Source organism: Bos taurus, chromosome 25, assembly GCF_002263795.3.
Source record: "Bos taurus isolate L1 Dominette 01449 registration number 42190680 breed Hereford chromosome 25, ARS-UCD2.0, whole genome shotgun sequence".
Classification (NCBI taxonomy): Eukaryota; Metazoa; Chordata; class Mammalia; order Artiodactyla; family Bovidae; genus Bos; species Bos taurus.
In genome coordinates this window covers 3573319-3595365 of record NC_037352.1, presented here as the reverse complement: position 1 = coordinate 3595365, position 22047 = coordinate 3573319, and the positions used below count along the sequence as shown (strand labels likewise).

Sequence of the window (22047 nt, the reverse complement as noted above, 5' to 3'; positions counted from 1 at the left end):
CTCTCATCAGCTCTTCACTGGACAATGGAACTCAGTTACCATTTTCTTTAACTCAACATCCTTGGGATTTTTTAGGGGGTGAGGGTAAATTATCAACACGCTGTTGTAGCAAATCAGATACAGAGATATATAAAAAAATTAATCTCCCCCTCACCTTGACTCCCAGGGTGACCTGCTCATAAGAGCTCAGTTTTGAGGTGTTCTTCCCATGACTCACTCACTCTCCTTCTCACCATAAAGAAGTTTTTAAGTAAAAATTTTACAAGAAGAGTGTATTGCATTCTCACTCTGCAACATGCCTTTCCCTCTCACCTTCATGATGCATCATGACCAATGGACACAGACCTCAATTTCCATTTTAATATTTTTGTTTCAATGCTAAAGAAAAAATATCTCTGCACATAGACACCCTTCAGTTTTACCGTATTATTTCAATGTTCACCAAAGAAATATGAAAAAAGAAAGTCACAACAATTCAGGACCTTGGAGAAAGGACCTCAGATGTGAGAGGAACTGGGATCAATAAAAAGTATCTGTAACAAGAGGCAGTGACTCCGATGGTAAAATGGTAGCCACAACAATCTTCATCCTCTCCAAGCGCGCCCTCTAGAGGAAAGCAGGCACAATTTTACTTTTTCAGACTAAGCTATAAGATTGTGTACAGGTACTGCGGACTCCCATCAGCGGATTTTTTTTTTTTTTTAAACTTATTTTTATTTATTTATTTGGCTGCTCCCAGTCTTAGTTGCAGCACGTGGGATTTTTAGTGGATGCATGTGGGATCTAGTTCCCTGACCAGGGATCGAACCCAGGCCCCCCGCATTGGGAGCTCTGAGTCGCAATCACTGGACCACCAGGGAAGCCCCCATCAGTGGACTATTATTCAGCCAACAAAGAGAATGTTTAAAAGTACTCAAAGACACGGAAAAATGCCTTCATTATAATAAATGAAAAATAGGAAAAATTTCCCTATGATTCTCAACTGATGAAATCTACATACAAATAGGCGAAAACACATCCAAAGTCAAAAGACAAATACAACTAAAATCAATGACAAACACTGGTGATCCAGTGGTTAGGGCTCTGCTCTCACTGCCAAGGGTTCGGGTTCAATCCCTGATCTGGGAACTAAGATCCTGCAAGCTGTTAAGCTTAGCCAAAAAAACGAAAAGATGAGAACCCAGGCATCCAGCAACAGGGGTCTGGCTGAACAAAAGGGGATGTATCTGTATGGAGGAATACCATGGCCACACGTAGACTATTTCCCAAACACAGTGAGAACTAGAAACAAAACAAAACCACCAAGGTACAGATGGGGCTAACAGTTGTATTCTATCTTTGGTATGAAAACAAGGCACACACAGACATACATGTCTACACAGGCTTGCATCTAGAAAGACAGACAGGATGTTTTTGGAGAGTAGAATTCAATGGGTAAAAGTCAAGAATGAAAGGGAGATTCATCGTACACAGTTTTCAATTTGTACCCACTGAATTTCAATGATTAGCATATACAACCTGTTCAAAAACTAGTTAATATAAGACAAAAATGATATTCCTCATCAACAACTGGCAGGAGACACATCAAAACACTAACAGTCGTGGGATTATCAGGGACTTGTTTCCTTTTTTATGCTTTTCTTCTATGCACTCAAAGACAACTTCTGTGCCCCCTACACACTTGGCGGTGGTTTAGTCACTTGGTAGTATCCAACTCTTGTGACCCCATGGACTGTAGCCTGCCAGGCTCCTCTGTCCATGAGATTCTCCAGGCAAGAATACTGGAGCGGGTTGCCATTTCCTTCTCCAGAGGATCTTCCTGACCCAGGAATTGAACCCAGGTCTCCTGCATTGCAGGTAGACAAGGATTTTATTTTAAAGGTGGGCAGTAGAGAATCTCCCAACCCCCTTAAAAAAAGAAACCATATAAATGGAATACAAACATAGTCAGTGGAAACCTACCTGCATTTTAAGCAGATAATATAATCACAGTGAAAGGGGAGAAAAAGAAGTGATCTGAGTAAGCTGAGCACAGTACTTTGGCCATATACCCAAATGCCAGTAAAGCAGGATTGCTTTTTGCAGTGGTATGAATGACAGTTCTCAAATTACTTTTTGTATGTTATAGGACTGAGCAAATGAGTAAATATACAGGGTAACTGAGCCAGATTTCTCTTTGTTAGAAATTAATAATCTCTCTTTATTATTTAGTTTCAAATATGGACAGGCAGAAGACTAGACAAGCCTTGCGGTGTTGGGCTGAAAGTGGAACTATCAGTTTGAACTCACTGGTTTGTTAAATGGATGGATCAGTGTACACATATATGTATATATATACTCTATCACATGAAAAACACAGAAAGACAGATAGGTATCGAACATATGTCTATAAGTGCACATGTGTGCATGTGCTAAGTCGCTTCAGTCATGTCTGATTCGGCAACCCTATGGACTGTAGCCTGCCAGGCTCCTCTGTCCATGGGGATTCTCCAGGCAAGAATACTGGAGCAGGTTGCCATGCCCTCCTCCAGGGGATCTTCCTGACCCAGGAATGTGCGCTCACACACACACACATACACACTTATTTCCTGTCTCAGTCAGCTGAGAGGACTTGGAAGCAGTGACACTCCAGATACAATGAGTACACCGAGAGCACAGATCTTGGTTCCTAAATCCTACTAGACAGTTAAAAGGAATCAGGACTCCCTGGAGAAATGGCTGGTTCCAGGATTTGGCTAGGAAAGTGTATGCAAGCTGGGACACAAAGTAAAGAAGTGCTGAAAGAATGATGGGACACACCGAAAGAATACAGGAGCCAGCCAGAAGAGACTTCTACAGGCACAGTCAGGGACAGCTTATGCATCAAAGTAATAGTGATGATGGTTCAGTGAATGAAATAGGAATCCGTGAGTTCATACTGATACAAATGAAAGAATACATAAATGGAGAAGAAAAGAAAGCTCTTCCTTTTAGTAGAATGCCAACTAATAAACGGAGAAAGGGGATTTCTCTAGTGGTCCAGTGGCTAAGACTCTGTGCTCCCAATGGAGGGGCATGGGATCAATCCCTGCCAGGGAACTAGATTCCACATGTTGCAACTAAAACTCAGCACAGCCAAATAAATAAATAAATTAGAAAAAAAAACAAAAACAAAAACAGAGAAGGGACATTAGAATCAGAAAAATCACCATTTTGCAAGTAACAGTAATAACTGATTTAAGCAAGACTGATTAACGGATGCTGTAAGTACTGGGATAAGTTTGATGGGACAGGACACTTACATAGTGTCAAAGAAGAATGTGAAAGTGAAGTCACTCAGTCATTTCGGACTCTTTGGACTGTAGCCTACCAGGTTCCACCATCCAGGGGATTTTACAGACCCCATGGACTGTAGCCTACCAGGTTCCACCATCCATGGGATTTTCCAGGCAAGAATACTGGAGTGGGTTGCCATTTCCTTCTCCAGGAGATCCTCCCGACCCAGGGACTGAACCCGGGTCTCCCACATGGTAGGCATTGTAGGCAGACGCTTTACCATCTGAGCCACCAGGGAAGATCCATATAGTGTCAAGGTAAGTCACAAATTCCTTGTTAATTTCAAAGGGAAAAATAATAACTTTATAATGAAGAAACCCGGTGGACAGTTCCTTAACTAACTGACTGGGTTCAAATGTAATTATCATCGCTAATGGGACAAACTGACACCTCATGACTCCTGACATGATCCACGCAAAGGGCACTATATGTCTGTGCTGTTTCTGCCAAAAATGCATAATCTGAATCTTATCATGAGGAAATATCAGATGACCCAACTGAGGGACATCCTACAAAGCAGTTAGTCTGCAATCCTAAAAAAGGTCAAGGTCATAAAAGAAAGACTGAGAAATCGTTACTGATTAAAGGAGACTAAAGATATGACAACCAAACATGACGCAAGGTCCTAGACCGGCATCCTGAGTCTGGGGTAAAAAGAACATTATAAGGACAAATGAAAAACTCTGAGTAAGTACAGATAACAATATTGTTTGGACATTAAATTTCCTGATCTTGAGAACATACTGTGGTTACATAAAAGAATGTTCTTGCTCTTAGAAAATATACACTATAAATGACAAACCAAATGGGGCAAAATGTTAACAACTGCTGAGGCTTGGTAAAGGAATAAGGGAGTGGTTATTCATACTAGTCTTACAAGTGTGAATTACATCTAAAAGTTACCAAAAAGAAAAAGGAAAAAAGATTACACTTCAAGCAAAATTTAAGTTCCCCTCCCCCAATTTTAAATTACCAACATACCCCGAAATGTATTTTCAGAGAAGACAGCAGAATTTCCTTGCTCCTTCTGTACAGAGCTCTCCTGGGACAATGTGGAAGGTTCTAGATCACAGAGTCCCACCCACTAAAGAGCTCTCAAAGCCCCATGTACACTGGCACACAGAGGAGAGGAGAGGTGGGGAAGCACAGGCAGGCGGCAGAGGCAGGAGCCCGGGGAAGGCAGGGCGCACCAGGCTCACCGTGCCAGAGCCACCGCAGTAGTGGAGGTGGGGAAGCACAGGCAGGTGGCAGAGGCAGGAGCCCGGGGGAGGCAGGGCACACCAGGCTCACCGGGCCGGAGCCGCCGCAGTAGTAGAGGTGGGGAAGGACAGGCAGGCGGCAGAGGCAGGAGCCCGGGGGAGGCAGGGTGCACCAGGCTCACCATGCCGGAGCCGCCGCAGTAGTGGCAGTGCTGAACCTTGGTGCCGGGCTCGTTCCCTTTGCCATCACACCGCTCACAGGTGTCAGTGATGTTCACGGTGAACTCCTTGTTGACGCCCTTGGCAGCTTGATTGAACGTCAAGTCCATGATGTACTAGAGAAATCAAGGGACCACTGTTACCGCTCTGAAAGTAAGGGAGAGCGCTGGCTAGGAGTTCACAATTACTGTTTCTTTTAAAGACTCTATTTTTTAAAGCAGTTTTAAGTTGAAAAAACAGTGAGGGAGGTAGAGATTTCTCTCATACCTTTGCCTCCACAGGTGCACAGCCTGCCTACCCTGTCATCAACATCACTCACCAGAATGATACATTTTTTTTTTATCAAGGATGAACCTACATTGACACAGCATGACCATCCAAAGCCCACAGTTTACATTAGGGTTCACTCTTGGTGCTGGATATTCTATGGGTCTGAACAAGTGTATAACAACACACATCCTCCTCATAGAATCATGCAAAGTATTTTCACTGTCCTAAAAATCCTATTCATGGCTCCACCAATTCATCTGTTCCCCTAGTCACTTTTTACTTTCTAACTTGTACTCTGTCAAGTTAAGAACAGATGGGACTCAACTGATTCTGCTCTACTCCTCACGATTTTCAACAGATAATACCTGTTGTGTAAATGAAAATGTGCTTTTCAACAAACTGAAAATGTTCACAGATAATATTTGTACATGGTCCTAACAGTTCAAACGATCCATAGTCATAACTTACATCGTAAAACACTTTCCCCGACCCTTGGGTTCTCTTCTGATAATGCCTGAAACAAGACATAAACACGGAAGAGGCAGGACTGGCAGTGCCTCCCTATGGACTACGCCTCCCAGAATAACGAGACAGGCTTTACATAAAATAATCACTCTAACTACGGACTCTCAGAGCCACGGGCCTGCTCTAATTAAGCAACTAAGAATACAGTAGAACTGAATGTACACATTATTAATGGTTTTTCAAATACTGGAACCACTTCCTACAAAGATGGCTGCCTCCCAATCACTCCATTTAAGCTGCTTTATCTTTTTCTTTGAGAAACAGAAACTGCTAAAAAATCTGTTTGCATCACACTTAGCAGCTGAAATTTGAACAATTCTTCAAAATGAGGGGCTTACCTCCTGAGGCTGATTGAACACACTCTGGAAATCGCCAAAAGAGGAGGATGAGAACTCCCCAAAGATCTTCCTGAAGAGCTCCTCTGGGTCAACCGTGGGACCTCCTTTCCAGTAGCTCTGCCCAGAGCTGCCGGCCCCAGGATCGAAGCCAGCGGAGCCATAGGTGTCATACTGCTTCCTCTTCACTTCATCACTCAGGACCTGCCGAGAAAAGCCCAGCAGTCAGTGCCCCCGAGGCTCCCGGGGCCCAGGGCACGGACACCAAGTACAGACGGTGGTGGCGGCCTATCAACATTAAACGTCCTGATCCTGTCAACTGTACTGAGGCTATGCAAATAGCCTGCCCTTAGAGAACACACAAAGAAGCACTCAGGAACAGAGAGAGAACACATCTGTGACTCACCCTCCAATGGTCGGAGGCAGGGCGGGGGATGCACACGCATGCGTGCACACACACAGACACACATACACAGCTGATATACGACACCCTACATATCCCCAACCCCTTCAGCACGGCCGAGTCTGAGAAGCAGGTCCGCTCTCATTTAACTCTGCACTTGTTCAGCAACTGTTTCACACCCTCTTCGCTCTCAGATGACATTTTACACTCCTCCAGGGCAGTGGTGGTTTCTTCTTTTACAACATCCACCATCCCTACAAGGGGGAAGTCACCAAACAGGCATGGAACTGTTTAATCTGACAAGAAGGTCCCAGACCCAGCTAAAGTCCCAGTGACTGGGACTGGGAAAACAGATTATTGGGTTCTGTTCTTTGTTGAGATTCCTAGTGAGAGCTCACGTGAGCATTTTGGAATTGCGAAGTTTGTCTTTTTTTTCCCCTTCAACAAGGTGATCTGGAGGGGGACATGGCCTTCCCACTGAACCTTCTCACGCATCAGGTTGCCAGTGCAACACGCTCTGACCCACGCACACAGCTGAAAGACAGGGACTGCACACACTGGTGGGCCGTGTTACCTCATAGGCCTCTGCCAGCTGGGAGAACTTCTCCTTGGCTTTGGGATCATCCTTATTCGTGTCTGGGTGATATTTCTTGGCAAGCTAAGGGAGGAAATGGTCAATTAGTATGGACACAAGATGATCACTGAAACTGAACCCCAGACACCAGTCACACCTCACCTCCTTTGTAGCAGTTGTCAGACTTCACAACAGCAATTCTTAAGACAAGATTTAAGACTAAATCATCCCTAACTAGACTTATTATGATGATCATGTCATAGTGTATACGAATGTTGAATCATTATGTTGTACACCTGATACTAATATACCAACTATACCTCAATAAAAACACACTAAAAGCAAAACACACACAGCCAGGACTAAGAACATACACTCCATGAACTGTGCTCAGTTTTCAATTCTGATCGAAAGTTTATTACAAAATGGCAAACTGAGTTTTGGGAAAGGGAAAGAAAGAAAACTATCTCTTCAACTCTGAGATGTGTATATGTTTTTCAACTGCAACAAATCTCTCAACAGAAATAACAACTAATTCTTTAGAACTTGGGGTCCTTTGTGAGAGATGCCAAAGAGTAAATCTGATTAGACTATCATCTATGTAAAAAGAGGGAAATAACTGGATAAATAAGTAGATATATCTGCTGTATAAATTAGTTTTGGAAGAGCAGACACTAAGCTGGAAAGGCTGACTGCTACAGCGGGGAGGGGATGGATGGGAAAGAGAGGTCTTCTCACTGCACGCTCCTCTGTACTATCTGAATTCAGAACAAGGGGAATGCATTACCTATTCAAAACACAGATTTAAATATTAAAAATTCAAACACTATCCTCACTTGGCTGTCCCGCGTACACAGGAGACCTGAGCAGCTCTAACACAAAGGTTTCCTCCTGGCCACGCTGAGCAGTGCTGTGCAACACCTTTGTAGGTGCTGACTGTCTGCTGCAGCTTACTGATGCCTTCCCAGTCTGGGTTTCCCTGGTGTGAGGGCAAGGAGGGCTCAGAGTCCTGAAGCTGAAAGGAACTGTGGGGACGGCCGGCCCCATCTCTGCCCGCAGCTGGCTGCTCACTCTGCACCAGAGACACTGGTCCTCACACCAGCATGTGATGGAAGCACGGCAGAGGCTCGGCCGGAAGGGAGCTCTCAAGGCAAGAAAGTAGATCACGGTGGGTCGCAAGGTTGGTTCCAGGCCAAGGTAAGAAATGCCGATGCACTTGTGAGATCAAAGAAAGGCCCTTTGCACTCAGAAAGACCTGCATTTTAGTCTCCTAAATGCCACTGATCGGCTGTGTGGCCTCGGCAGCACATCATAACCTAACCAAGTCTTCTGCCTGGAGGATTAAATGATGTAAACGTGAGAAGTTTTCATCAAGGTCCAACCCCAGCAATTGCTCCGTAAAGCCTACTTTCTAAATTTTCGGTTTCAAATTACACAACTTTACCCAATTTTTTTATTTTCACACCTAAAAACTTGGATGGTTTCTACTCTCTCTTAAATGAAATCTCTAGTACGTGCTAAGGGCCTCACATGCCCCAATAAGTTGGTCCCAGTCTCCATCTCGCCAATCTTCACCTGCCTTTGCCGCCAGGTACCTGACCTTCCAGCTCAAAAGGAGAGACAAGCTATTTACTCTCCCAAGACGGACAAGCTAATCAAAACCACAGTGAGATATCACTTCACACCTGCTAAGGTGGCTCGGATCAAAAAGACAGGCTCTTTGAGGAAGATGCAGTTGCCTCTGCAGTGGAGCTCGATGCCACCTTCTCCTGCTCCTGACTCACTGCTGTTCGCTCTGGCCGAGGAACAAGGCAGTCAGGAAGCCGCGCCGCACCACGGCCTTTAAAGATACCGGCAAGACTCCCGTGGAGCCAGTGGTGGCCATTCACCAGATTAGGATCACCCTCACCAGCTGCAACGTGAAGTCTCTGGAGAAGGTTGTGTGCTGATCTCATCAGAGGCACGAAGGAAAAGAATCTCTAAGTGAAAGGCCCTGTTCGGATGCCTACCAAGACTCTGAGAATAACTACAAGGAAAACTCCTTGCAGTGAAGGTTCGAAGACTTGGGATAGATTCCAGATGAGGATCCACAAGCGACTCATTGACCTGCACAGCCCTTCTGAAATTGTCAAGCAGATCATTTTCATCAGCATTGAGCCAGGAGTCAAGGTGGAAATCACCACTGCCGATGCCTATTACAACCTTTTTAATAAACTGATAATCAGTTGTTTAAAAAAAAAAAAAAAAGATAAGTATTGGCGAGGATGCAGAAAAATCAGAACCCTCACACACTATGGTGAAAATCCAGAATGGTGCAGCCAGTCTAAAACAGTCTGGCACCAGAAACAAGTCCATACATCAATGGTCAATTAACCTACAACAAAGGAGGCAAGACTATACAATGGAGAAAAGACAGCCTCTTCAATAAGTGGTGCTGGGAAAACTGGACAACTATATATAAAAGAATAAAATTAGAACACTTTCTAACACCATGAGTGATAGTCCCTCTGTCATGTCCGACTCTTTGAAACCTCATCAACTACAGCCCGCCAGGCTCCCCTGTCCGTGGAATTCTCCAGGCAAGAACACTGGAGTGGGTTGCCATTTCCTTCTCCCTCTAACACCATATATAAAAATAAACTCAAAATAGATTAAAGACCTAAATGTAAGACTGGATACTATAAAACTCCTAGAGGAAAACATAAGCAGAACACTTTTGACATTAATCACAGCAGTATCATATTGGATCCATATCCCAGAGTAATGGAAATAAGAACAAAATACATTAATGGGACCAAATTATACTTAAAAGGTTTTGCACAGTAAAGGAAGCTAAACAAAATGAAAAGACAACCTACAGAATGGGGGAAAGAGATTAATTTCCAAAATATACAAACAGCTTATATAGCTAGCTCAATATTAGCAAGAAAAAAAAATCCAATAAAAAAAATGGGCAAAAGACCCAAATAAACATTTCTCCAAAGAAGACAAACAGATGGCCAAAGGGCACATGAAAAGATGCTCAACACGGCTAATTATTACAGAAATGCAAATCAAAACTACAGTAAGGGCTTTGGTCTCGGCAGCAGAAGCAAGATGACAAAGGGAACATCATCGTTTGGAAAGCGACGGAGTAAGACGCACAGGCTGTGCCACCGCTGTGGCTCCAAGGCCTACCACCTTCAGAAGTCAACTTGTGGCAAGTGTGGCTACCCTGCCAAGCAAAGAGAAAGTATAATTGCAGTGCTAAAGCTAAAAGACCAAATACCACCAGGACTGGTCGAATGAGGCACCTAAAACTTGTATACCCCAGATTCAGGCATGGATTCCGTGACAGAACTGCACCTAAACCCAAGGGAGCAGCTGTTCAGCATCCAGTTCATCTTAAGGATTTCAACGATTAGTCATGCAATAAATGTTCTGGCTTTAAAATAAAAACAACAAAAAAACTATAGTAAGGTATGACACACTGGTCAGCATGGCCATCATCAAAAATTTTACAAATAAATGTTTGAGAGGGTATGAAAAATCAATATCCATCAACTGATGAACAGATAAATAAAATGTAGTATACCCATGCAACAGAATATTTGACCACTAAAAGGAATGAAGTACTACTATCTGTTACAACGTGGAGGAACCTGGTAAATATTATTCTAAAGTTAAAAAAAAAAGTCACAAAAGTCTACATATTACATGATTTCATTTCTATGAAGTGTCCAGAATAGGCAAATCCCTAGAGACAGGAAGTAGGTTAGCGATTTCAAAGGCAGAAGAGAGAGGAGAACGGGGAATAAGGGCTTATGGCGTGAGGTTTCTTTTCGAGGTGCTGAAAGTGTTCTCAAATTGATTGCAGTGCTGCTTATACAACTCTTCGAATAAACTAAAGACCAGTGAGTTCTACCCATTAAAAAAAGAGAAAGAGGGAGAGAGAGAGTGGAGAGAACAGCTACTCAAGCCATAAGCTGTTAGGTTTGGTCTTGATCAGTACTGGTTCACAAATATTAGGCTTAGCCAAAGTTTTTATTTCCCCACCAAAAAAAATTTAAAAAGAAAGAAAAAAAAAAAATCAAGACTCATAGCAAATTTGCACAAAAATAATTTTAAAAACTTCTCTTCTTTCTGGCCACACTGTGCACAGCTTGTGGAATCTCAGATCCCCAAGCAGGGATTGAACCCAGGCCACGGCAGTGAAAGCTTGGAATCCCAACCACCAGACCACCAGGAACTCCAAGTAACTTTTAAAATTTAAATTGTATTTATTAACCTTATTAAACTAATCTTCTTTATTCTGACATTATGGCTTCCCTAGGTTTTATGGTATTAAGGTGCTTTCTTCCATCAAATGATATTAACAGATTGTACCTAATTATTTTTAACATCTATATTAGGCAAAATACAAAAGATAGCATTCCTACATTGGCACCCTTGCTCTTTAGTTTTTTTAAATTTTTATTGTGTTGTGTTTTATTGTGTTGTGTTTTATTGTGTTTATTGATCAGAGCAAAAGTCTGGAAACCACAGATTGAGATAACTCACAGGCCACTTCACCAATCAGTCCAACACATTCTGGGATATGATGATGGGAGTTTCACATTTATTGAGTTAAAAAAATAATAATAATTCTAAATTCATAAACTTGTATTTGAATGCAAAGAATGAGTATCTAAAACTTAAGACCACCACATCTACCGATTCAGAAGACACAGAATAGACTTAAATACAAAAACAGCCATGGAAAAAGATTAAAAGAAAATCTCTGGTTGAGTCTCCATTTCCTGAAGCATTAACCAGCATGGCCACAGGCACTGAGAAACATGGTCTAGCAAAGCCAGCTTTATCAGCCAGCGCACAACCTACATGTATGGGCGCATGCACTGCACGGCTCAAGGTCACCTAGATCCACACCATCGTTTCCACAGTCTCGGCTCTAAAATCTGGCTTCTACACAGACCTGGTAATAGGCTTTCTTGATCTCCTTCTGGCTGGCATTCCGGGGCACTCCTAGTATCTGGTAATAATCTTCTTTAGCCAAATGGGTGCTCGTGTGGAAGGAGGCAATACAAACAAAAGGGTACCGTTTTACTCCTGAAAAAGAAAAAAGGAAAGAAAATCACTCTGGGAATGTACTCAACAAATGGAAATTGCGAGTAAGCAACCAGCCAGGCCACACCTATGAAGGAGCTGAGGTAGGTCACAGCTTTTGGAGGCTGTTCTCCTCCAAGCCTTCTGGAGACCAAACTCACTGCACCTCAGAAACAGCTAAAGGGACTTCCCTGGTGGTCCAGTGGGTAAGAATCTGCCTGCCAATGCAGGGGACATAGGTTTGATACCTGGTCCAGGAAGATCCCACACGCCGTGGGGCAACTAAGCCCGTGAGCCACAGCTACTGAGCCCACGTGCTCTAGGGTCTGTGCTCCATAACAAGAAGCCACTGCAAGGAGAAGCCTGAGTGCAGCAACAGAGAGCCGGCGCAGCCAAAAACAAAACCAAAAACAGCTAAATCCAGAGTATACGGAAAATACAAAAATCAGAGTGCGGGGTGTGGCTAGTCCTCCTGGACTACACAAGGGCTGCAGCCTCATTACCTCTCCAGAGATGGGGCTGCACCTGGCGATGACTGAAAATCGACTTCACTCTCCTGTTACACAGCTGGCAGAGCACTTGCCACATCCCAGGTGCTGGCAGAGACTCACCTCACTTAAAGCTCAACAGCTCCCCAGGTTCTCTCCCGCCACCATGCGACCCTGAACATCTGCTTACGGGGTGGTTTTCAGAGTGTGGTCCCTGAACTAGCAGCATCATCGGCCTCCTGATGTACATTTTTCAGGTGCCACCCAAACCTGAATCCAAAACTCTGGAGGTAGGGTCCAACAAGCCGTGTCTAACAAGCCCTCCAGGGGACGATTCTGCTGCACACTGTTTGAGAACTGCTGGGCTAAAGAAATGATTGTTGGTCTTCAGCGTCACAGATCTCTTTAGGAGCATGTGATAAAAGCACTGACCCCTCCCCTAGAAACAATCAATACATATATACAGACGCACAAGCTTAAACAACCTTGTGCCAGAACCTCTGTTGACCCCAGAGCACATCAGAGCATATGGCAGCCCCGCCTCCACGCCCTGCCTTCCTTTCAGGCCTCTTGCATCAGCAGCAGGGAGGAGGCTGATGGGACACAGCTACTCAACCTCCCTCTACTCTACCGACCTGTCACCAAGTGAAGGTGGGGGAGCCGCTCTACAACCTGCCTCCTAACCCCCAACCCATCCTGTGACAACTGAAGATGGGGAAGGCGGGGCTGGGGTGGTGCAGAACAGGCCAAGTTAAAGCAGAGGGGAGGGCCAAGAAAGAGAACGAGGACCAGGAGGCAGCTCCAGGTTTTTAAGTCAAAGGTTTCCCTGCCAGAGATTCAGCACTCATTCAGCAAACATGCCTGCCAGGCACTGGGCTCCTTGCAAGCAGAAAGCAGCAAATCACGCCAAAGGCCCTGCCCTCTGGGAGCTTGCATTCATTCATGATCTCAACACTGGACTAGGCATTGAGGACACAGACTGAGTGAAAGACTCAAAGCCAGTGCCCTTAAGGAGCTTCCAACCCAGCAGGGGCATGTGGGAAGCAGTGTGAGAAGGGATGTTAGTGCACAGGGACGCAGAGTGAGAACTCACAACAGTATCCCCTAACCAGGGCCTCTCAACCTCCACACTGTTGAAGATGGGAGGATCAGATTCCTTGCTGGGGGGTGGGGGTGCTGTTAAGGGCTGAATTCTGTCCCCCGCCCAAATTTATAGGCTGAAGTCCTAACCCTCAGCACTTCAGAAAGTGACTGTATTTGGAAACGGGGATCTTTAAAGAGGACCCTAACAAAAATCTCGAACTACAGCCTTCAGAACTGTGAAAAAAGTAACCTTTTTCAGCCACTATTCTCTGGTACTTTCTTATTGCTGCTCTGTGTATTTACTTTTATCCTAACATACCTATGTGCTTATTGGAAGATGTGTTAGCAGGATCCTCAGCTACCTAGTTACCAGGAGCACCTCCCAGTCTCAAACAGGTAACTAAAACTCCAGACACTGCCAGTTGCCCCCTGGAGGGCAGAATCACCCGCAGCTGAAAACCAGCACAACCCAGTCTCAGAAGTTTCAATGAAGGTATTCTAAGGCAGCTGCTGTTAAGCTGCAGAAATTAATCTGGCTAAGGAGGGCCGGAATCCGTCCAGATTTATGCCTGCAGCCCTGGCGTTGTTTGCAATAGCATTCTCATTCGCTTTCAAAAGTTCTCCCTTTGGTTTGGAGGGAGAAAGTCGTTGTGCAACTGCAGGTGCTACGACATGACTAGAGACTCAAGTAAGTGTGTGTGGAGGTGGGGTAGGGTAGAGGGGTGGTTAGAGATATAATGACAGGTGCTGGGAATAAACAGAAGGGCCTCTGAGCATGTTAGTTGTTGCTGTTGTTCAACGGCTAAATCGTGTCTGACTTTTTGTGACCCCGTGGACTGCAGTACACCAGTCTTCCCTATCCTTCACTATCTCCCCAAATTTGCTCAAACTCACATCCATCGAGTCAGTGATGCTAAAGTTTGGATTTTATCCTGAGGACAACAGGGAGCTACTGCAAGTCTTAAACAGAGACTTGATCAGATTTGCATGAAAAAGAACTCTCAAACCATTAACAACAAGGACTGGGAAACTACTTAAAATCTGTGTAGGCACAAAAGACAGCCAAGGGTATTGAGCATATCCAGGAAGGGTGCCAAGATTAAGGATAATCAGACAAGAGAACGAGTAGGAAACGGTCAGTTCAGTCGCTCAGTCATGTCTGACTCTTTGCGACCCCATGGACTGCAGCACACCAGGCCTTCCTGTGCATCACCAACTCCCAGAGTTTCCTCAAACTCATGTCCATTGAGTTGGTGATGTCATCCAACTATCTTATCCTCTGTCATCCCCTTCTCCTCCCGCCTTATCTTTCCCAGCATCAGGGTCTTTTCCAATGAGTCAGCTCTTTGCATCAGGTGGCCAAAGTATTGGAGTTTCAGCATCAGTCCTTCCAATGAATATTCAGGACCAATTTCCTTTAGGATGGACTGGTTGGAATTTCTTGCAGTCCAGGGACTCTCAAGAGTCTTCTCCAACACCACAGTTCAAAAGCATCAATTCTTTGGTGCTCAGCTTTCTTTATAGTCCAACTCTCACATCCATACATGACCACTGGAAAAACCATAGTTTTGACTAGACGGATCTCTGTTGGCACAGTAATGTTTCTGCTTTTTAATATGCTGTCTAGGTTGGTCATAACTTTTCTTCCAAGGAGCAAGCATCTTTTAATTTCATGGCTGCAGTCACCATTGACAGTGATTTTGGAGCCCAAGAAAATAAAGTCTGTCACTGTTTCCACTGTTTCCCCATCTATTTGCCATGAAGTAATGGGACCAGATGCCATGATCTTCGTTTTCTGAATGTTGAGTTTCAAGCCAACTTTTTCACCCTCCTGTTTCACTTTCATCAAGAGGCTCTTTAGTTATTCTTCACATTCTGCCACAAGGGTGGTGTCATCTGCATATCTGATGTTATTGATATTTCTCCCAGCAATCCTGATTACAGCTAGTGCTTCATCCAGTCCAGCATTTCTCATGACGTACTCTGCATATAAGTTAAATAAGCAGGTGACAATATACAGCCTTGACATACTCCTTTCCAGATTTGGAACCAGTCTGTTGTTCCATGTCCAGTTCTAACTGTTGCTTCCTGACCTGCATACAGATCTCTCAGGAGGCAGGTCAGGTGGTCTGGTATTCCCATCTCTTTTAAGAATTTTCCAGTTTGCTGTGATCCACACAGTCAAAGGCTTTGGCATAGTCAATAAAGCAGATGTTTCTCTGGAACTCTCTCACTTTTTCAATGATCCAACGGATGTTGGCAATTTGACCCCTGGTTCCTCTGCCTTTTCTAAATCCAGCTTGAACATCTGGAAGTTCACGGTTCACATACTGTCGAAGCCTGGCTTGGAGAATTTTGAGCATTACTTTGCTAGTGTGTGAGATGAGTGCAATTGTGTGGTAGTTTGAGCATTCTTTGGCATTGCCCTTCTTAGAGATTGGAATGAAAACTGACCTTTCCGGTCCTATGGCCACTGCGGAGTTTTCCACATTTGCTGTCATATTGAGTGCAGCACTTTCACAGCATCATCTTTTAGGACTTGAAATAGCCCAACTGGAATTCCATCACCTACACTAGCTTTGTTCGTAGTGATGCTTCCTAAGGCCCACTTGACTTCACATTCCAGGATGTCTGGCTCTAGGTGAGTGATCACACCATCATGATTATCTGGGTCATGAAGATCTTTTTTGTATAGTTACGTGTATTCTTGCCACCTCTTCTTAGTATCTTCTGCTTCTATTAGGTCCATACAATTTCTGTCCTTTATTAAGCCCATCTTTGCATGAAATGTTCCCTTGGTATCTCTAATTTTCTTGAAGAAATCTCTAGTCTTTCCCATTCTACTGTTTTCCTCTATTTCTTTGCATTGATCACTGAAGAAGGCTTTCTTAAATATCTCCTTGCTATTCTTTGGAACTCTGCATTCAAATGGATGTATCTTTCCTTTACTCCTTTGCCTTTCACTTCTCTTCTTTTCACAGCTATTTGTAAGGCCTCCTCAGACAACCATTTTGTCTTCTTGCATTTCTTTTTCTTGGGGATGGTCTTGATCCCTGCCTCCTGTACAACGTCATGGACCTCCGTCCATAGTTCTTCAGGCACTCTATCAGATCTGATCCCTTGAATCTATTTCTTATTTCCATTGTATAGTCATAAGGGATTTGACTTAGGTCATACCTGAAAGGTCTAATGGTTTTCTCTACTTTCTTCAATTTAAGTCTGAATTTGGCAATGAGTTCATGATCTGAGCCACACTCAGCTCCTGGTCTTGTTTTTGCTGACTGTATAGAGCCTCTCCAACTTTGGCTGCAAAGAATATAATCAATCTGATTTCGGTGTTGACCATCTGGTGATGTCCATGTGTTGAGTCATCTCTCGTGTGGTTGGAAGAGGGTGTCTGCTATGACCAGTCCGTTCTCTTGGCAAAACTCCACTAGCCTTTGCCCTGCTTCATTCTGTACTCCAAGGCCAAATTTGCCCGTTACTCCAGGTATTTCTTGACTTCCTACTTTTGCATTCTAGTCCTCTATAATGAAAAGGACATCTTTTTTGGGGTGTTAGTTCTAGAAGGTCTTGTAGGTCTTCATAGAACTGTTCAACTTCAGCTTCTTCAGCATTACTGGTTGGGGCATAGACTTGGATTACTGTGATACTGAATGGTTTTCCTTGGAAACAAACAGAGATCATTCTATTGTTTTTGAGATTGCATCCAAGTACTGCATTTCAGACTCTTTTTTTTGACCGTGATGGCTACTCCATTTCTTCTAAGGGATTCTTGCCCACAGTAGTAGATATAATGGTCATCTGAGTTAAATTCACTATTTCAGTTCATTTTAGTTTGCTGACTCCTAAAATATTGATGTTCCATCTCCTGTTTGACCATTTCCAATTCGCCTTGATTTATGGAGAAGGCAATGGCAACCCACTCCAGTACTCTTGCCTGGAGAATCCCAGGGATGGAGGAGCCTGGTGGGCTGCGGTCTATGGGGTCACACAGAGTCAGACACAACTGAATCGACTTAGCAGCAGCAGCAGCGTGGACCTAACATTCCGGGTTCCTATGCAACATTGCTCTTTACAGCATTGGACTTTACTTCCATCACCAGTCACAACCACAACTGGTGTTGCTTTGGCTCCATCTCATTCTTTCTGAAGTTAGTTCTCCACTGATCTCCAGTAGTATATTGGGCACCTACTGACCTGGGGAGTTCATCTTTCAGTGTCCTACCTTTTTGCCTTTTCATACTGTTCGTGGGGTTCTCAAGGCAAGAATACTGGTTTGCCATTACAAATCAGAAGCAGGAAGCAGATCCATATTTTCTGGATCCCCATCCCCCGACTCACCCTAGATTTCCTAAAATATGAAAAGCAGACAGTGAGGGAGCAGCAGGTACCACTTTCTTTGGTCATATTTGAGAAAAAACAGCAGAGCTAGTGTCTGAGCGCTTCACTTCACTGCAGGGGTGAGGGGTTACCTTGACCCACCCTGCCTCTTCCCCCCTTCCCCCTCTAATCCAGAAGGCAGAGGTCGGTAGTGGCAAAGGTTCTGGAAGCTGCAGGTTCAACATCATGAGGAGACCACTTGGGCTTGGGTTAAGAACAGGAAGACAGTAATGTGTAAAACTGAATATAAAGACAAGTCACACTGAACTAGAAGTTTGATGGCTTCTGACACCATCCCCAAAGCATCAAAGATTAGCAATGATACAGCAAGAGTTCACTTAATAGATACATTCCCCACCACCCAAGATATGACCAATAAATGTCTGGACAATTTCAGAACAAGCCAGAACAGGATAAGCCTCCAAAGTCATTCCAAGAATAGCCAACCTTCCACTCTGGGAGAAGGTGTGAGGAAACTACCTTCCACTCTGGGAGAACAAGTCAGATATAAAGTGTTGTTTTAACATCATCTAATTGTACTACTGGATTTGCGATGAGATCGCAGACCAACGTTTGGGAGCTGAGTTGATGCCCTAAGATGTGATAGGTAACAGAGCACCATGAAGGACACTACCTCTCACACATGTTCAACACCTGATACAAAACATGCCCACTGTGGGCACTGGGCTCACTTGAGGAAAAGGACAGCTGACCGCATAGCTCCTCAGTAATGACCCCATGCCAGGCTCCCATTTAGCGCTTGTCTGTCTCCTTTCACACATACACAATCACCAAAAAATGTTCTCCAAATGTGTACATATATGATATGAACAAATTTACCTTCACAGATATCTAAGGAATTATATTTCAGCATAAAGATGCAGGCAAATGCTATTCACAACAACCCTGATATTAGAAACTGTTGGCAAAACCTAAAAATGACCACTTTTGCTCATACTGAGAAATACAGCATGACATCACTTCCAAATCCTGAGGAAACCAGGGCAGACTACTGTGAGGAAATATAGGTAGCAGGAACAGAATAAACAAATGGGATCACCTGACCAAAATCACATCCCATCTCTTTGTTCTCTGCTGTATCTCCAGTACCTAGAACAGAACCTGGCATATGACAAGTCCTCAATAAATACCTGTAAACTAAAATATTTTCAATTAAGGAATGAGCAGCACAAAAGGATTCAAATAATCCACCCAGGTTTCTCTCTGTCTCTCTCTCACACACACACACACACACAACTGGAACCAGTGTTCACTGTACAAGGCAATCACAATTACTGATACATAATGACTGGCTTTTATGTAAGCATTATAAAACTGGATCTTATTAGGACATTATCTTAAGTAAATTACCTTGTCAGGCCCCTCTAATTAATCATCTCTGTAAGTTTATAGATAAATAGCATTTGCACAAATTCTAGGGGACACAAACATCAAGCACAATTCAGGCACATAATTAGTGGTTCAGTTTCCTCCTTCCTTATCTCACTATAAAGGACATTGCCCAAACACACAGCATAAGAAACCACCATGGCTAAGCTAGAAAGCTTAATATATGCTAATTCAAGATCACCCCCATCAATTACAGAAGCAGCAGGCAAGGAGCAATCCCTTTCTAGTTTTGTGACATTCTAAGGTTAACATCTAAGACTCGGTTTCTTAACCTATAAAACAGAGTAACAGTAGGAATTCCCTGGCAGTCCAGTGGTTAGGAGTTCTCACTTTCACTGCAGGGGCCCAGCTCCACTCCTGGTTGGGGGACTAATATCCCACAAGACCACCAGCTTGGCCAAATAATAGTAAGTGTTTACCTCATGGAAGCAATCCATGCCTCATACATAGAAAGTGCTTAGTAAATATTAGTTTGCATTTTTATTGTAATAAGCAACACACTGTGCTCAGTCCCTAAAGTGTCCGACTCTTCCCGACTCCAAGGACTGTAGCCCGCAAGGCTCTGCCCATGGAATTTCCCAGGTACCAATAATGGAGTGGGGTGCCATTTCCTTCTCCATGGGATCTCCCCGACCCAGGGATAGAACCTGCATCTTCTGCACTGGCAGGCCAGATTCTCTTCCGCACTGAGCCACCAGGGAAGCCCAATAACCAACATAAAGACCTCTAAAAAACAGTGTGCCCTTCGATCTACACCATGTGGCAGAAGAGACTAAGCTCTGAAAGAACAATTCTAGGTTCGAGACAACTCTCCTTATCTAACTTTATGACCTTGGGCGGGTCAACTCTGCTAGAACCTCAGTTTCCCATTCTTTAAAATGGGGATGATTATCCCCACCTTGTAGAGCTGTTACCATCAAGAGAGACCAGGTACACAGTGCCCACGGAGCCAAAGAGCCGGTGCTCACCGAATGGCAGTTACCTCTGCCCCGCCGCTACAGGCTAGGAAGTAGAGGGATGAGAAAGGAATTGGGCAGGGGAGCACTAGATGGCGGGAAAGAGGCCTCCAGAAATATTGCCAGAGAGGTGAAGGTTCACGGCCTCGGAGCGTTTCGTCCCCTCCGCTCGAGGCTCCACGCAGCTCTTCCTCCTTCGCCGCTTCTGAGCAGCCATTTGGGCCTCTCTGCCTCCTGCCGGCCCACCTCCCCAAAGCGGTTCCGCAAGTAGGTCAGAAGACACACTCCATCCCGCTACCCTCGTGGCTGGAGCGAAGAGAGTCACTCCTTTACAGGCCTTGGGCGCTAGAGCCTACCCTCACCTGTGAAGCTGACACCGGGTCTCAATGTCAGCAGCGCCCCGGGACCGCGACCTCCCAGGGAAGGCGGGAAGGCGGTGACGCTCAAATTGCGGCCCAGCGACGCCCCCACCACGCCCCCCATGGGCGGCCGGGCCCCTCTCCCCGCTGCAGCCGGCAGCCGCGGGGTCCCCACAGCCACCAGCAACCAGCGTGTGGAGTGCCGCGCCGCCATCTTGGCCCGGGGACACTGCGCCTGCGCCACCCGGCTCAAGGCGGCCTCACGAGGACGACGCACGCGCGCGGAGCCGGCGCTCCCGGGGGCGGGGCCTGCTGCGGGCACTCTAGCGGGGAGGGGGAGGGGAAAAAAAAAAAAACTACTAGCGTTGCGCGTGCGCTTCCGCACCCAGTGCGCTTTCTCGGTTGCCGACGCCGAAAAGGTATTTACTCTAAAACGTGCTAATTGGTAACTTGGCTTAAGAAGACCCTTCATTCTGTGCTGGACGATCAATACTTCACCTTATCTGTGTAAAGACGTGGTTGAATGTAGCCGAATGTAACGGGTCTGAGGGGCCTGGCCGGGGCGCGTGGCGGGGGGGGGGGGGGGGGGGCAACCGGACTACAAGTCCCGGCGTGCAATGCGGCCTTACATCCCACAGATCCCAGCATGCCGTGCGGCTTCCTTTTTCTTGACCCTGAGTCTCAGGTTTTCTAGCTGAGGCTTATTCACTCGTGTGCGCAAGCGGTTACCTTGGTTAACCTATTTCCCAGAGCCAGGCTCCACGCTCACTCTTCCTCTGGCTGATTCACCACGAAAAGGACAGATAGCTCGGCTTTCTGCTAAGCGTTATTTGTCTTCTCCAAACCTGTGGTAAACTTGCCGATCGCGGACTGTGAGCCGAGCTACCCAAAAACGAGTTTAATAAACGTTGTGGGTACCTACACGGTGCCACGCGCGTTCTAGAACGTCGAGGATACAGTGATGACTGACACACCATCCCTGCTTTGGAGGAGCACACAGTGAGGCGAGAGGCATCTTAACCACTGAGATAACGTGGTCGGTGCTATCGAAGGTATAAACAGTGTTACAGGCACACAGGCGAGGGGGTTTCTCCGACAGATTGGTGTCAGGGAAGGCATCTAAGAGGCAACATTTGAGTTGGACTTTGGTGAAAACTGCGCCAGGTTGGAGTGGAGGGGAAGAGTGTTCTAAGTAGCAAGAACTTCAAAAGCAGATGCGAAAGTACTTGCCCTGTACGCGCTAGGTAAACTTGGGATATATGACTGGAGATGAGTCTAGAAAGAAGAACCTGGCCTGGTTAGTCCTGCAGAGGGGTTTCCGCTTTCACACGCCCACCACCACCACCCCTAACAATAGAAAGGAACCTGAGGACTCCTGGATGGATCTAAGGTGATGTGTGCTCCTTGCCCCTCTCCCATTACACATGATTTTTGTGTATGTGG

At 45.1% G+C, this 22047-nt stretch overlaps 1 protein-coding gene and 2 pseudogenes across 3 annotated transcripts in view; 2 read left to right on the top strand and 1 right to left on the bottom strand.

Annotated features, from left to right (window-relative positions):
* DNAJA3 (DnaJ heat shock protein family (Hsp40) member A3) overlaps positions 1 to 20841 on the bottom strand; it is a 31256-nt gene extending 10415 nt beyond the window's left edge. For 2 of the 3 annotated variants that reach the window (XM_005224433.5, XM_059881284.1), the window contains exons 1-5: positions 20608 to 20841; positions 11795 to 11928; positions 6841 to 6924; positions 5867 to 6067; positions 4697 to 4849 (exon numbers count right to left, since the gene is read on the bottom strand). In XM_005224433.5, the coding sequence (XP_005224490.1) occupies positions 4697 to 4849; positions 5867 to 6067; positions 6841 to 6924; positions 11795 to 11928; positions 20608 to 20818 (783 nt within the window). In that variant the 5' untranslated portion in view covers positions 20819 to 20841. 3 annotated transcript variants of the gene reach the window in all.
* LOC107131811 (small ribosomal subunit protein uS10-like) lies at positions 8051 to 9246 on the top strand (annotated as a pseudogene).
* Positions 9931 to 10440, top strand: LOC107131808 (large ribosomal subunit protein eL37-like; annotated as a pseudogene).
* Positions 20842 to 22047: the final 1206 nt, after the last annotated feature.